At 43.3% G+C, this 16265-nt stretch overlaps 1 protein-coding gene across 3 annotated transcripts in view; it reads left to right on the top strand.

Moving 5' to 3' along the window:
- LOC132871603 (SH2B adapter protein 2) overlaps window positions 1–16265 on the top strand; it is a 77190-nt gene that overhangs the window by 42990 nt on the left and 17935 nt on the right. For all 3 annotated transcript variants that reach the window (XM_060905886.1, XM_060905885.1, XM_060905887.1), the window contains exons 3-4: window positions 3225–3326; window positions 7508–7599. In XM_060905886.1, coding sequence (XP_060761869.1) covers window positions 3225–3326; window positions 7508–7599 — 194 coding nt within the window. The remainder of the gene's footprint in view (window positions 1–3224; window positions 3327–7507; window positions 7600–16265) is intronic.

Here is a 16265-nt window from a genome sequence, read left to right as displayed (position 1 = left end):
ACCACCCAGGCTGAACAGCCTCTCAACTGGCGCACTAGATGGGGTAGCTGTGTTTAATTTCAGTGATTATATTTTTTTTATATGAGGAAACCGATTAAGTACTTCCATCTCTGACCCCGATTGCAAATACTCTAGGACTTCTGTGTCACAGCTGAAGGAAGACGTGTTTTCCTCCTTGTCAAAGTCAAAGAACTCCTTCTCAGCCACAGTGCTGTAGGAGGCGGCGGGAGTCTTATTCCCCAAAACGGGCGCATGAAGAACTGGAGCGCGACACTCTGCAAGCAGTAAATTCTTCGCGGCTTCTTTCCTCTCGTTCTCCCTCAGCCATCGCACTTTAAACTTTGGCAACATCACGGCAGTGCGCACCATTAGGAACTGTAGTGTGATTAATGAACTTATAAAAGTAACGCGTTACTCTACTATGTTAGGAACTGTAATGTGATTAATAAACTTATAACAGTAACGCGTTATACGTTACCGACAACTGTAGTGGGAGTACAGTAACGCGTTACTTAGTAACGCGTTACACCCATCTCTGTTCATTACACACAGACTGATTTATATTTCAAATGTTTCTTTTAATTTTGATGATTATAACTGACAACTAATGAAAATCCCAAATTCAGTATCTCCAGAAAATTAGAATATTACTTAAGACCAATACAAAAAAAGGATTTTTAGAAATGTTGGCCAACTGAAAAGTATGACCATGAAAAGTATGAGCATGTACAGCACTCAATACTTAGTTGGGGCTCCTTTTGCCTGAATTACTGCAGCAATTTGGCATGGCATGGAGTCGATCAGTCTGTGGCATTGCTCAGGTGTTATGAGAGCCCAGGTTGCTCTGATAGTGGCCTTCAGCTCTTCTGCATTGTTGGGTCTGGCGTATCGCATCTTCCTCTTCACAATACCCCATAGATTTTCTATGGGGTTAAGGTCAGGCGAGTTTGCTGGCCAATTAAGAACAGGGATACCATGGTCCTTAAACCAGGTACTGGTAGCTTTGGCACTGTGTGCAGGTGCCGAGTCCTGTTGGAAAATGAAATCTGCATCTCCATAAAGTTGGTCAGCAGCAGGAAGCATGAAGTGCTCTAAAACTTCCTGGTAGACGGATGCGTTGACCTTGGACCTCAGAAAACACAGTGGACCAACACCAGCAGATGACATGGCACCCCAAAGCATCACTGACTGTGGAAACTTTACACTGGACCTCAAGCAACGTGGATTCTGTGCCTCTCCTCTCTTCCTCCAGACTCTGGGACCTTGATTTCCAAAGGAAATGCAAAATTTACTTTCATCAGAAAACATAACTTTGGACCACTCAGCAGCAGTCCAGTCCTTTTTGTTTTTAGCCCAGGCGAGACGCTTCTGACGCTGTCTCTTGTTCAAGAGTGGCTTGACACAAGGAATGCGACAGCTGAAACCCATGTCTTGCATACGTCTGTGCGTGGTGGTTCTTGAAGCACTGGCTCCAGCTGCAGTCCACTCTTTGTGACTCTCCCCCACATTTTTGAATGGGTTTTGTTTCACATTCCTCTCCAGGGTGCAGTTATCTACGGAGCCCCTCTGGTGACATGGGTGGGGAAAAAAAATATATTCCGTGGCCACGAGTTAATAACGCGTGGCCACGAGAAGTGTTAGTCATTTCATCACTGAGACTGCTGACTTTCTGGCATCAGTAGCTTCAGCCGCAAATATGGACAAGTTTGATCTGATTTCGTTTTATTTTAATCTAGGCAAGAATTATAATGATATCCTTAAATCACTTGCAGTTAGACATGGAGTAATTCTGAGCAAGAGACACTTAATTCGGCTGCTAACTGCAAGTGATTTAAGGATATTATAATTCATTCCTAGATTAAAATAAAACGAAATCAGATCAAACTTGTCCATATTTGCGGCTGAAGCTACTGATGCCAGAAAGTCAGCAGTCTCAGTGATGAAATGACTAACACTTCTCGTGGCCACGCGTTATTAATTCGTGGCCACCTAATAATCATCTCGTTCCCACGCATTAAACAAGTCGTGGCCACGGAATAGGATCTCGTTCCCACGCGTTATTAACTCGTGGCCACGGAATTTTTTTTTTTTCCCACCCATGTCACCAGAGGGACTCCGTAGTTATCCTTATTGCTTGTACACCCTTTTTTTTTTTCTACCACATCTTTTCCTTCCCTTCACCTCTCTATTAATGTGCTTGGACACAGAGCTCTGTGAACAGCCAGCCTCTTTAGCAATGACCTTTTTGTGTCTTGCCCTCCTTGTGCAAGGTGTCAATGGTCGTCTTTTGGACAACTGTCAAGTCAGCAGTCTTCCCCATGATTGTGGAGCCTACAGAACTAGACTGAGAGACCATTTAAAGGCCTTTGCAGGTGTTTTGAGTTAATTAGCTGATTAGAGTGTGGCACCAGGTGTCTTCAATATTGAACCTTTTCACAATATTCTAATTTTCTGAGATACTGAATTTGGGGTTTTCATTAGTTGTCAGTTATAATCATCAAAATTAAAAGAAATAAACACTTGAAATATATCAGTCTGTGTGTAATGAATGAATACCGTTCAAAAGTTTGGGGTCACTTTGAAATTTCCTTATTTTTGAAAGAAAAGCACTGTTCTTTTCAGTGAAGATCACTTTAAACTAATCAGAAATACTCTATACATTGCTAATGTGGTAAATTACTATTCTAGCTGCAAATGCCTGGTTTTTGGTGCAATATCTACATAGGTGTATAGAGGCCCATTTCCAGCAACTATCACTCCAGTGTTCTAATGGTACAATGTGTTTGCTCATTGCCTCAGAAGGCTAATGGATGATTAGAAAACCCTTGTACAATCATGTTAGCACAGCTGAAAACAGTTTAGCTCTTTAGAGAAGCTATAAAACTGACCTTCCTTTGAGCAGATTGAGTTTCTGGAGCATCACATTTGTGGGGTCGATTAAATGCTCAAAATGGCCAGAAAAATGTCTTGACTATATTTTCTATTCATTTTACAACTTATGGTGGTAGATAAAATTGTGACTTTTCATGGAAAACACCCCAAACTTTTGAACGGTAGTGTATAATATACAAGTTTCACTTTTTGAATGGAATTACTGAAATCAACTTTTTCATGGTATTCTAATTATATGACCAGCACCTGCAAATGTAGAATTTATCTCTATAGTTAGTTCTGTATCTGCTGTACCTATATATGGCTTAAAAAAAATTATTCTTCCCTTCTAGTCCTCAAAGCCGAAAGTGAGTGTGCCTTTGTCCGCCATTGTGGAGGTGAGGACCACGATGCCTCTGGAGATGCCTGATAAAGACAACACATTTGTGCTCAAGGTAGCATGACTTCATCATCTTTCTTCTCTCTTGCACACACACGCACACAATCTCTTTAGTGTCTGTTTGCTTTTATGTTACGTTTTTAGTGTTATCACAAATTTTGGTTTTGTGAAGTAATTATTCTTAATCAACTGTGATATTTTACATTTATGTCTTAACTGTAAATGTGAGTTGAATTCTTGTGATGTTCATTTCATCTGACTAAGAAGCATCTTGTTCTGGTTGAAAGATTTATCCTTCCAATTTCTGGTATTGCTTCAAAGTTGATAAATTTCCCATAACAGCAAGTCCTGAAGTGTTTTATTCCTCTTATACTACAGCAATTTCCTGACTGTTACAATTAATGATGTGGAACGTACACGAAACAAGCTACAGTGGTGCTTGAAAGTTTGTGAACTCTTCAGAATTTTCTATATTTCTGCATAAATATGACCTAAAACAACATCAGACTTTCACACAAGTCCTAAGAGTAGATAAAGAGAACCCAGTTAAACAAATGAGACAAAAATATTATACTTGGTCCTTTATTTATTGAGGAAAATGATCCAATAGTGAGTGCCAAAAGTATGTGAACCTTTGCTTTCAGTATCTGGTGTGACTGCCTTGTGCAGCAATAACTGCAACTAAACGTTTCCGGTAACTGTTGATCAGTCCTGCATACCGGTTTGGAGGAATTTTAGCCCATTCCTCCGTACAGATTAGCTTCAGCTCTGGGTTGTTGGTGGGTTTCCTCACATGAACTGCTTGCACAACATTTCGATTGGATTAAGGTCAGGACTTTGACTTGGCCATTCCAAAACATGAACTTTATTATTCTTTAACCATTTTTTGGGAGAACGACTTGTGTGCTTAGTGTCGTTGTCTTGCTGCATGACCCCACCTTCTCTTGAGATTCAGTTCATGGACAGATGTCCTGACATTTTCCTTCAGAATTCATTGTTCCATCAATGACGGCAAGCCGTCCTGGCCCAGATGCAGCAAAACAGGCCCAAACCATAATACTACCACCAGCATGTTTCACAGATGGGATTAGGGTCTTGTGCTGGAATGCATTATTTTCCTTTCTCCAAGCATAATGCTTCTCGTTTAAACCAAAAATTCTATTTTGGTCTTGAAATTCCTCCATTCCTCCACAGTCTGTCTGTCTGTGGATTGGTGGAGTCCAAACTCTTTAGAGATAGATAGTTTTATAACCTTTTCCAGCCTGATGAGCATCACCAATGCTTTTTCTGAGGTCCTCAGAAATCTGTTCATGCCATGATACACTTCCACAAACGTGTTGTGAAGCTCAGACTTTGATAGATCCCTGTTCTTTAACTAAAACAGGGTGCCCACTCACACCTGATTTGTCATCCCATTGATTGAAAACACCTAACTCTAATTTCACCTTCAAATTAACTGCTAATCCTAGAGGTTCACATACTTTTGCCACTCACAGATATGTAATATTGGATCATTTTCCTCACTAAGTAAATGACCAAGTATAATATTTTTGTCTCATTTGTTTAAGTGGGTTCTCTTTATCTACTTTTAGGATTTGTGTGAAAATCTGATGATGTTTTAGGTCATATTTATGCAGAAATATAGAAAATTCTAAAGGGTTCACAAACTTTCAAGCACCAGTGTACATCCTGTTATCAGTTACATTTATCGCAGCTATTTAACAGTTATTACACAAAATTGTGAGCTGATAGCTGGCTATAAGCCATGTACGACGAGATTGAGTGAGTGGAATAGCTGTTTTATTTTATCCACATTCACTGGATTTTGAGAAACGGAGCATTTTTTATTTTTTTGCAAATTCGATAAATAAAAACTTTATACAAAACGTCTGACAAAATAGTTTCTGCTTAGAATGTAAACAAAATGACAGGAGCAAGTTGTTAAAAATGCGATGATTACGATGATGATTCTTGAAAAATAAGAAAAGAGACATTCTTACCATCAAATACTTTTATTCCATGTTTTGTTTCTTTTTGTATTTTTTGAGGTTTTATTTTCAAGTCAAGTTTTTATGTCGTCCTTGGTTGGTTCAGCAACACGTTCCCCCATTTTGTTTTTCTCTACTCACGGTATATGAGCCGATATCCTAGTAATAGAGTAGCCAATCCGAGCATGCGATTGCTCATATCTAGTGTATGTGGATAGAATAAAATGTTAAAAAAAAAAAAAAACCTGTGGTGTTTGAGAAATCACAAAGCTCTGCATCCTGAGGAGTTTCCAGAGTTGGAAAACATAACATTACAGCATCAGTGCTGACCGTTAAAAAGAACTGATGTTTGAGATGCCGTTCATTAGTGCTAAATAAAGGTCTATTTACAGAAATCTTCATGATAGCAATGATATTTTCAAAATAGTAGGGACTGCAGATGTAAATTAGCCTAAGGCTAACTCTGGTGCAGTGCATCAAATGGCAACATTTGTTTTTAATTGCACATGGTCCCTTTCAAATAAAATGAAATAAAATGGAAAAAAAAGAAAAAAATCCACTTACGTGGTGTGCCCACCATACAAGGCCCTGTGTCACTATGGAAACGACAGCGTATTAATATAAATTACTTTCAGAGCGGCTATGTTAAAACTGTAATCAACAGTAGGCATATCAGACGCTCGCTGGCCGTGCTGTGAAAACTGTGCATGCAGACACTCATCTAAGTTTCCAAATCTGTCATAGCTTAACTCTTGAATAGTTTCTATTGTGAATACCATCATTCTGTCATTAAAAAGCTTATTTCTGCTTTCCGAAGAAATTTATCTCGTTAAGATCTGCTCAGTACTTTGGGAGTAATGGCAGGTTGAAGTTGGTACAACAGAGTAAAAACTCTCTGCTGGTGCTTTTCTTTTTGAGTCATGGGAAAGCAGTCAGGCTCTCTCTTCTAATTGGTTTCCAACTGGATTACTTATGAATATCAATCAGAGAACTTTTTTAGGGATGTTCTCTTGCCCTCACTGTTTCTGATGAAATATTCAGCAAAAATTTCTGTCAGCTAGTTTTGATATTATGATTCACGGGAGACTTTTTGAATTGAGTTTTCATAGCTTTATCTGCTTTTTTTTTTTTCAAATAAAATGGATTCATGTAAATAACTATTTTAGAATATAACTGGAGTTGTTTTGATGAAAAATATTGAGATCTTGGTGGTCAGAATGAAATTTTAAAAAACCAGCAGTCAGAAATGCGAGTGTCAATTTCAATTCAGTTAATGTGAATTGTTTATTGGATGTGGCTCACAGGTTTTTTTTTTTTTTTGAGGTTTGCTTTGAAAGCTGTTAATATTAATTGAAAAAATAATTTATATATTTTTTCATATAAAAACTAGTAGGCCCTGAGAAATACAAAGGCCGACAGAACAAAAAGAGGGTATTAGAAATAATCTTTTTTTAACCTATTTAATGTGCCTTTTTTAACCTAATTAGCAATACTTAATGCTAATTAAATACTAGTTTGCATAATGTTTCCCCTCCCCCCCCCCCCCCCCTTTTTTTTTTCAAATTTTGTATTCAGTATACAACCATCTATGTGCCTGCCAATTTCCATGTAAATATCTTGGAAAAATAGAAAAGTTATGAAGAGAACATTTGATCTCATTGCTTAATGAAGCCCATTTTGGAGCATGTGAGCCTCATACAGAATATTACGGTAGTTTTCTAAAAATTAAGCTATTTTTCAATCTTTGATTTGTAACATCTCAAGAACGGATAAACATATTGTAATTCTGTAAAAAGTATGTTGTCCTGCATTTAATTCTGAATTCATTGAGACCAGTTTCAAGCAGTTGAATTTGAATTTTCACCTGATATGCCTATCAACACTTTTTGACCAGTCAGAATTATTCAACTATGATTGTAGTTTTAAATGTTCTGTATTTTTAAAATTGAGCCAAAGAGGGGGGGAAGCTTATTGTAGATTATAATCCATTATTTTTCAAGACTGAGAGTACACTATTGAGATGTTTGTCTGCATCACAATTCCTTTATTTCAACTTATTTTCATCTTGTGTACAAAGTTGTCATGTACACAAGTTGATATTAATATCATTTTAAATCATTATTAACCATAGAGCTTTAGTTTATAGCGCTAATGTGGAAACTATTAATCTGTGTGGTTTCACTGGTGGTAAATAGTGCTGGGAAATGAGCCAGTCGTAAAAACTCCATGCGTTTATGCTCTGCTACAGGTGGAAAATGGTGGTGAGTACATCTTGGAAACCATTGACTCTCTTCAGAAGAACTCCTGGGTTGCTGACATTCAGGACTGCATAGATCCTGGGTAAACAGCGGGGGATAAATATTTACCTTTAGAAGGAAGGAAGGAGAAGAAGGCTGGATGGAGTGGGCACAGTACATAGCCACTGATCATAGCTGGAGGATGAATTGGTTTTAGCAGCTCTTGGTACAGGACTGGATGTTCAAAGCCAATTTTTAAGCCTGAATAAACAGTATCGAGGCAATCCAGTAACTAATAAGAGCCGTCCATAGATGTCTAGTGAGCTAGTCTGGTCTAACTTGCATTGGCCCAGTATTGGCCTATTTTTGGTTGGTATTGGTCTACTCTAATTTCAGTCCCAGATTGTTTGTTTTTTCTTGGCCAATATTAAGTTTGATGGCTTCCATACGACCTCACAAGCCATCTTTGAAAATTTGTGTTAAATATTCACTGTTGGTGAAATCTAGATTGAGTAAACCTCAGCAAAGACCTCTATTTACCATCGTTTAAAGAAGCAGCCTTGGTTAAATACGGTGTTTAACAGGAAACCGTTCTGAAACCTATAGAAATCTGTTTTTGAAAGTTCAAGTTCAATATAAATATATTTCAGTGCAAAAATCTGAATGTATACATTATATGGATACGAGTGTGTTACTGGGAAATATGCGATTCGTATTTTTCATACAACCCCGAGTCCAAAAAAGTTGGGACAAAGTACAAATCATAAATAAAAATGGAATGCAATAATTTACAAATCTCAAAAACTGATATTGTATTCACAATAGAACATAGACAACATATCAAATGTCGAAAGTGAGACATTTTGAAATTTCGTGCCAAATTTGAAATTTCATGATGGCAACATATCTAAAAAAAAGTTGGGACAGGGGCAGTAAGAGGCTGGAAAAGTTAAAGGTACAAAAAAGGAACAGCTGGAGGACCAAATTGCAACTCATTAAGTCAATTGGCAATAGGTCATTAACATGACTGGGTATAGAAAGAGCATCTTGGAGTGGCAGCGGCTCTCAGAAGTAAAGATGGGAAGAGGATCACCAATCCCCCTAATTCTGCGCCGACAAATAGTGGAGCAATATCAGAAAGGAGTTCGACAGTGTAAATTTGCAAAGAGTTTGAATCTACAGTGCATAATATCATCAAAAGATTCAGAGAATCTGGAAGAATCTCTGTGTGTAAGGGTCAAGGCCGGAAAACCATACTGGGTGCCCGTGATCTTCGGGCCCTTAGACGGCACTGCATCACATACAGGCATGCTTCTGTATTGGAAATCACAAAATGGGCTCAGGAATATTTCCAGAGAACATTATCTGTGAACACAATTCACCGTGCCATCCGCCGTTGCCAGCTAAAACTCTAAGAAGAAGCTGTATCTAAACATGATCCAGAAGCGCAGACATCTTCTCTGGGCCAAGGCTTATTTAAAATGGACTGTGGCAAAGTGGAAAACTGTTCTGTGGTCAGACGAATCAAAATTTGAAGTTCTTTATGGAAATCAGGGACGCCGTGTCATTCGGACTAAAGAGGAGAAGGACGACCCAAGTTATCAGCGCTCAGTTCAGAAGCCTGCATCTCTGATGGTATGGGGTTGCATTAGTGCATGTGGCATGGGCAGCTTACACATCTGGAAAGACACCATCAATGCTGAAAGGTATATCCAGGTTCTAGAGCAACATATGCTCCCATCCAGACGACGTCTCTTTCAGGGAAGACCTTGCATTTTCCAACATGACAATGCTAAACCACATACTGCATCAATTACAGCATCATGGCTGCGTAGAAGAGGGTCCGGGTACTGAACTGGCCAGCCTGCAGTCCAGATTTTTCACCCATAGAAAACATTTGGCGCATCATAAAACGGAAGATACGACAAAAAAGACCTAAGACAGTTGAGCAACTAGAATCCTACATTAGACAAGAATGGGTTAACATTCCTATCCCTAAACTTGAGCAACTTGTCTCCTCAGTCCCCAGATGTTTACAGACTGTTGTAAAAAGAAAAGGGGATGTCTCACAGTGGTAAACATGCCCTTGTCCCAACTTTTTTGAGATGTGTTGTCATGAAATTTAAAATTACCTAATTTTTCTCTTTAAATGATACATTTTCTCAGTTTAAACATTTGATATGTCATCTATGTTCTATTCTGAATAAAATATGGAATTTTGAAACTTCCACATCATTGCATTCCGTTTTTATTTACAATTTGTACTTTGTCCCAACTTTTTTGGAATCGGGGTTGTACAAGCTCCATCCGGGACACATCTCTATATGTCAGTCATGAGGAAATCAATGAATTTTGATAAATTTGGGTACCTTTTTTTTTGTAATGAGATATAATAAAAAGAAAATCACACGTTGGCTTGAAGAAATGAAGTTTGTCGTCTTGTGTTGTTAAACTCACATTTTTCATACAAAATACATTGCGGATCTGAGTGACATATTTAAATAATATTGGCTGGCGCTTTTTTTTTCGTGGTATATCAGATGTATTCCATTCAGCTAGCAATGATATTGAACAAGTCAAAGATGAGTCACTGAATGGAATATATCTGATATACTACAAAAAAAGCCAGCCAAGATTATTATTATTATTATTATAATGTACAGGGTGGCACGGTGGTGTAGTGGTTAGCGCTGTCGCCTCACAGCAAGAAGGTCCGGGTTTGAGCCCCGTGGCCGGCGAGGGCCTTTCTGTGTGGAGTTTGCATGTTCTCCCCGTGTCCGCGTGGGTTTCCTCCGGGTGCTCCGGTTTCCCCCACAGTCCAAAGACATGCAGGTTAGGTTAACTGGTGACTCTAAATTGACCGTAGGTGTGAGTGTGAATGGTTGTCTGTGTCTATGTGTCAGCCCTGTGATGACCTGGCGACTTGTCCAGGGTGTACCCTGCCTTTCGCCCGTAGTCAGCTGGGATAGGCTCCAGCTTGCCTGCGACCCTGTAGAAGGATAAAGCGGCTAGAGATAATGAGATGAGATTATAATATACGCATTCCTTTCGGGTGTTCAACGCGTCTTTCTCTTTTCCAGCGAATACAGAAATGGGCAGCAGAAAAGATTCTCACTGGCTGTTCATGCTCCGATGTGTGATGTCATGTTGTCTCAACAACCATGCAATATCGTAAACCATATTCAATGCTCATTCTCCATTGGGTAGTGTGACGTAATACACGTAGGATAAGCGATATGCTAACAGTATTGCATGCTATCAAACCAAATGAATGAAACCTGCTAGAAGGGAATAGAACAGGTTTTTATTCCATCGAAAAACTGTCCTGTGTGCACAGTCAAGCTGGAAAGTCTACACCCCTTTCACCTTCTCCACGATTTGTTTCAGACTTATTCTACAATGGATTGAGTTCATTTTTTGTCATAAAAGTCTACACAAAATAGCCCATAATTACAACGTGAAAGCAGGTTTTTAGATATTTGTGCTAATTTATTAAAAATCAAAATATAAAATGTATGTACACAAGTGTGCACACCCTTTGATATGACTCCCAAAAGTGAGCTGAGATGCATTTTGTTTTCAGTGATGCTGCTTGAGATGTTTCTACAACTTAATTGGAGTCCACCTGTGATAAATTAAATTGATTGGACATGATTGGGGATTGCCAACACCTGCCTATATAAGGTCCCACAGTTGACAGTGCATGTCTGAGCAAACTCCAAGCCATGGGGTCAAAGGAATTATCTGCAGATTTCAGAAACAGGAGTGTGTCAAGTATAGATCTGAAGAAGGGTACAGAAAAATTGCTGCAGCTTTACAAATCCCAAAGAGCACAGTGGCCACCATCATTTGTAAATGGAAGAAGTTTGGAATCACCAAGAATCTTCCTAGACCTGGCCGCCCAGCCAAACTGAGCGATCGGGGAAGACGGGCCTTGGCCAGGGAGGTGAGCAAGAACCTGAGGGTCACTCTGACAGAGCTCCAACATATCCTTGTGGAGATGGGAGAACCTTTCAGAAGATCAACCATCCAGGCAGCACTCCACAAATCAGGCCTTTATGGTAGAGTGGCTAGACGGAAGCCACTCCTTAGTAAAAGGCACATGACAGCCCACTTGGAGTTTGCCAAAAGGCATCTGGAGGACTCTCAAACCATGAAAAACAAGATTATCTGGTCTGATGAAACCAAAATTGAACTTTTTGGCCTGAATTCCAAGCGTCATGTCTGGAGGAAACCAGGCACTGCTCATCACCTGGCTAATGCCATCCCTACAGTGAAGCATGGTGGTGGCAGCATCATGATGTGGGGATGTTTTTCAGCAGCGGGAATGGGGTGACTAGTCCTGATAGAGGGAAAGATGAATGCAGCTAAGTACACTGAGATCCTTGAAGAAAATCTGCTCCAGAACACTCTGGCCCTCAGACTGGGGCGAAGGTTTACCTTCCAACATGACAACGACCCGAAGCGCACAGCCAAGAGAACAAAGGAGTGGCTTCGGAGAAAGTCTGTAAATGTCCTTGAGTGGCCCAGCCAAAGCCCAGACCTGAATTCAATTGAACATCTGTGGAAGGAGCTGAAAATGGGTGTGTAGTGATGTTCCCCATCCAACCTGACGGAGCTTGCAAGGATATGCCAAGAGGAACAGACAAAAATGTCCAGAAACAAGTGTGCTAATCTCGTAGCTTCTTTCCCAAGATGCCTTGAAGCTGTAATTGCTGCCAAAGGTGCATCAACTAAGTATTAGGCTCAGGGTGTGTACAGATATGTAACCCTAAATAACCTATTTTTGTCAGTGTAGCAACTCGGATGGGTGGGTGGAGCACAGAAGGACGGCAGGCCAGAACTGAGTTCACAAACACGTTTATTACAGCTTTTCAGCCTTAACTATACTTTGATATACCTATACACACACGCCACACACACACGTCTTCTGGTCGGGAGAGAGCCCGCTCTGCTCTCGCTCTCTTCCTTAAATAGGGTGCACTCCTGGGAAGACACACAAACACGTTAATTCACATCAGGTGTAGTGATTCTGCCACTTACCTTCCCTGACTCCGCCCTCTGGTCACAGACCGACGCTTGACCACGCCCCCACTGCCAGAGTCAGTAAAATAAAATTGCATATTTTCTAAAAACCTGCTTTCACTTTGTCATTATGGGCTATTTATTTATTTATTTATTGTGTAGAATTTTGTGACAAAAAATGAACTTAATCTATTGTAGAATAAGTCTGTAACGTAATAAAACGTGGAGAAGGTGAAAGGGATGTGCAGACTTCCCGCCTTGACTGTATGTTAATTCCCGATATTTCACTCCGATGACGTTGCTCCCAGTGCGTTCCCACTGACTTGAAGTGCGAGGTCAAAATGGTGAACCGGTTCAAAATTAAAATGATTTAACTTGCAGTCTTTATTTATTTATTTATTTATTTGGTGGATGTGTCCATATAAAGAATATTACATGGTTTGCTTTGCTCACTCATGATCTATCCATTCACCACTTGACGATAAACTTCATATCTTCGTGCCACCCTGTATTGTAATACCCTCTATTGATTTACTTTTTAGTCTTGTCGAGGCTGTTTTCCTGTAACAATCATGTTGGGTAATGAGCTAGTTGAACAAAAGCAAATCAATCTGCCTAAAAATGTCTAAAGTTTGATTTCCTCACACAGTGAAATGTCAGACTTTTGATCATGTTTTTTGGACAGCTACAGGCTGCTTTCTTATTTCACTTTTAGTGGATAACCATAACTTAGAAACTGTGAGATACATGCAGAAGAGAAACCGAGGGTTATGTATATAACCGCGGTTCTATGAGTTTCGGATGACCGCCAGAGGCGGTGCTTTCAGCACATGGATATCCATCACACGAACGTGCAGGTCGAGTAATAGTAACAACAAAGTCACGTGTGACCTGGGTGACGTCACCCCGTGACCCCGGCATAAAGGACCGGTAAACCCAGGAAGTGACCTCTTGGCAAATCTTCTCGTGTACACTCCGAGTGACTGCCAAGCTCTGGCGGTCATCCGAAACTCATAGAACCGCGGTTATATACATAACCCTCGTTCTATTTCGTTTCTCCTGACCGCCAGAGGCGGTGCTTTCAGCACATGGATGACTAATACCAACCAGGTCATGAGGAGTGCCTACCCGTACTCAGTGCTGCTGCGACGGGCCTGGAATGACAGCCGTCGCCACAGGATTATGTGGGACGACATTAAGACGGTAAAACCTGGTGAAGGTGCAGCTGGAAGCCCAGGAGGCTGTGCTGCGTATGTCTGAAAGGGGCACGCCCTTCAGTGATGCCCATGAGGCCACCACGCCCCGTGCAGAGTGCGCCCTGACAGCCGGAGGAATCGGGGAGCCACTGTGCCTGTAGGCATGTAATATGGCCTCGACTATCCACTTGGATAGCCTCTGCTTAGAGAGCGCCAGACCCTTCCTCGGCCCTGTGTGGCACAGAAACAGGGCGTCGCTCCTACGGAAGCCCTCTGTACGGGACACGTACACCCTGAGGGCGCGAACTGAGCACAAAAGTTCCAACCTCTCACCATGGCCCGGCTCGAACGCCGCAAGGCTAAGGGGCTGGTTGACGAAGGTAGCAGAGAGGGTCTTCGGGAGGAAAGAGGGGTTTAGGCCACAGGGTGACCCCACTGTCGCCGGAGTGCCACTGCAGGCCCTCCCCACTGACTGACAACGCGTGTAGTTCCCCGACGCGCCTCGTTGATGTAATGGCCAGAAGAAAGGCAGTCTTCAGGGAGAGCCATGAAATGTCTGCCGTGAGCAGGGGCTCAAAACGGTGCGTCGCAGAGAGCCTGCAGCACCAAGTGAAGGTCCCATGTGGGTACCCGGCTCCATCGGGGGGGGTCTCAACCGGAGAGTACCCTTCAAGAAACGTGCCACCAAGGCGTGGGACCCCACGGTCCTTCCCCCAACTCTGGCATGCTGAGCAGAGATGGCAGCTGCATACACCTTGATGGTGGCAGGGGTAAGACCCTTATCAAAGCAGAGACTGGCGGAACAGTCGAATGGTCGGCAGGGGGCAGCATGTAGGCTCCTCCCCCCAAGTTAAGCACCAGTTGGAGAAAAGCCTCCATCTGTTGGCATAGAGGGCATTGGTGGGGGGTGCCCGAGAGCTTGCAATGGTGTTGACCACTGCCGGCTCACAAGGACCTCGCAGGGGGTCCGGCCCTTCAGCGGCCATACCCAGAGCTGCAGACGGGCTGGATCCGGGTGCCAGATCTGCCCTCCCAGCTGTGATAGCAGGTCAGTCCTCACTGGCAGGCACCAGGGGTCGCTGTTCAGAAGTTGCAGCAACTTGGGAACCACACTCGGCCCGGCCACCGGGGGGGCGACAAGCAGCAGCCCGTGGTGGTCCATCGCAACCCTGTGTAGGGTTGGCACGATCAGCAGCAGAGGGGGGGAGGCATACAGCAGTTGCCTCGGCCAAGCATGCGCCAGCGCATCCTGGCCCAGGGGACTGGGGCCGTGGAGGCTGAACCACAGAGGGCAGTGTGTCGACTCCTGGCAGGCAAAGAGGTCCACCTCTGCCCTGCCAAAACGTTCCCAGATGGCGAGAACCACCGCTGGGTTGAGTCTCCATTCCCCGGGATCGGGGTCCTGGCGGGACAGCAGATCCGCTGCCCTGTTGGCAGTGCCTGGCAAGTACATGGCACGCAGGCTCAAGAGATGTCGATGGGCCCACCGCAGAAGTTGGCCAGCCACTTCCAAGCACTGGAGGGACTTTGTGCCTCCCTGGTGGTTGATGTAGTACACTACCGTAGCGTTGTCCGTCCGCACCAGAACGTGTCTGCCTGGGAGGCCTGGGAGGAAGTGCTGTAGGCCGAGGAACACAGCCCGTAGCTCCAGCACGTTGATGTGCTGCTGTCGCTGCCCTGGACTCCAGTAGCCTCTGACGGTCCGGCATTGCCAGACTGCACCCCAGCTTCCCAGGGGAGCATCCGTGGTGATGACCTCCCTCCGGGAGGGGATAGCCGCCGGCGGAACACCCCGCGAAAGGTAAGCCCTCCTCCATGGACGGAGGAGCCTGAAAAAAAAGTATCCGTCGTCTTCACGAGCCTGTGCCCGTGCAGCACCGGGTGGAGGTGGAGACCGTTGAACCACCTCTGAAGCGGCGTAAGTCCAGGAGTCCCAGCGGGACCAGAGAGGAGGCTGCCGTAAGCATGCCCAGCAGGCGCTGAAAGGTCTTCAGGGCGAGTGACCTACCCCGTCCGAAGCGGCCAAGCAGTAGGCGGATGTTGTGGATCCTGGTCTGGGAGGGAGTTACCATCAACGACCTCGAATCCAGGTGCATGCCCAAGAAAGTCGTCTCCTGGCTGGGCACCAGCGAGCTCTTCTTGTAATTCACCCTGAGCCCCAGCTCTACGACATGCGAGAGCACAGTCGCGATGTTGGTGCGGGCCTGAGCTGCTGACCGTGAACAGACGAGCCAGTCGTCCAGGTAAGGCAGGACACGCAAACCCCTTGCCTGAAGTGGTGCCGATGCCGCTGCCGCACACCCGGTGAACACACGGGGTGCCAGCGATATCCCAAAGGGCAGAACATTGAACTCGAAAGCCTGGCCCTCGAAGGCAAACCGCAGGAACTGCCTGTGGTGTGGCACAATGGGAGCATGGAAGTAGGCGTCTTTCAGGTCGAAGGTGACAAACCAGTCGCCCGCCTGGATGTGGTGTAAGACATCCACTGTACGCAGCATGCGGAATCTCATGGTCCTCAAGTGGGAATTGAGGGACCTCAGGTCGAGGA

Source organism: Neoarius graeffei, chromosome 23, assembly GCF_027579695.1.
Source record: "Neoarius graeffei isolate fNeoGra1 chromosome 23, fNeoGra1.pri, whole genome shotgun sequence".
In the NCBI taxonomy this organism is placed as follows: domain Eukaryota; kingdom Metazoa; phylum Chordata; class Actinopteri; order Siluriformes; family Ariidae; genus Neoarius; species Neoarius graeffei.
The sequence above is the reverse complement of the archived record's forward strand: the minus strand, read 5'-3'. Positions and strand labels throughout refer to the sequence as shown.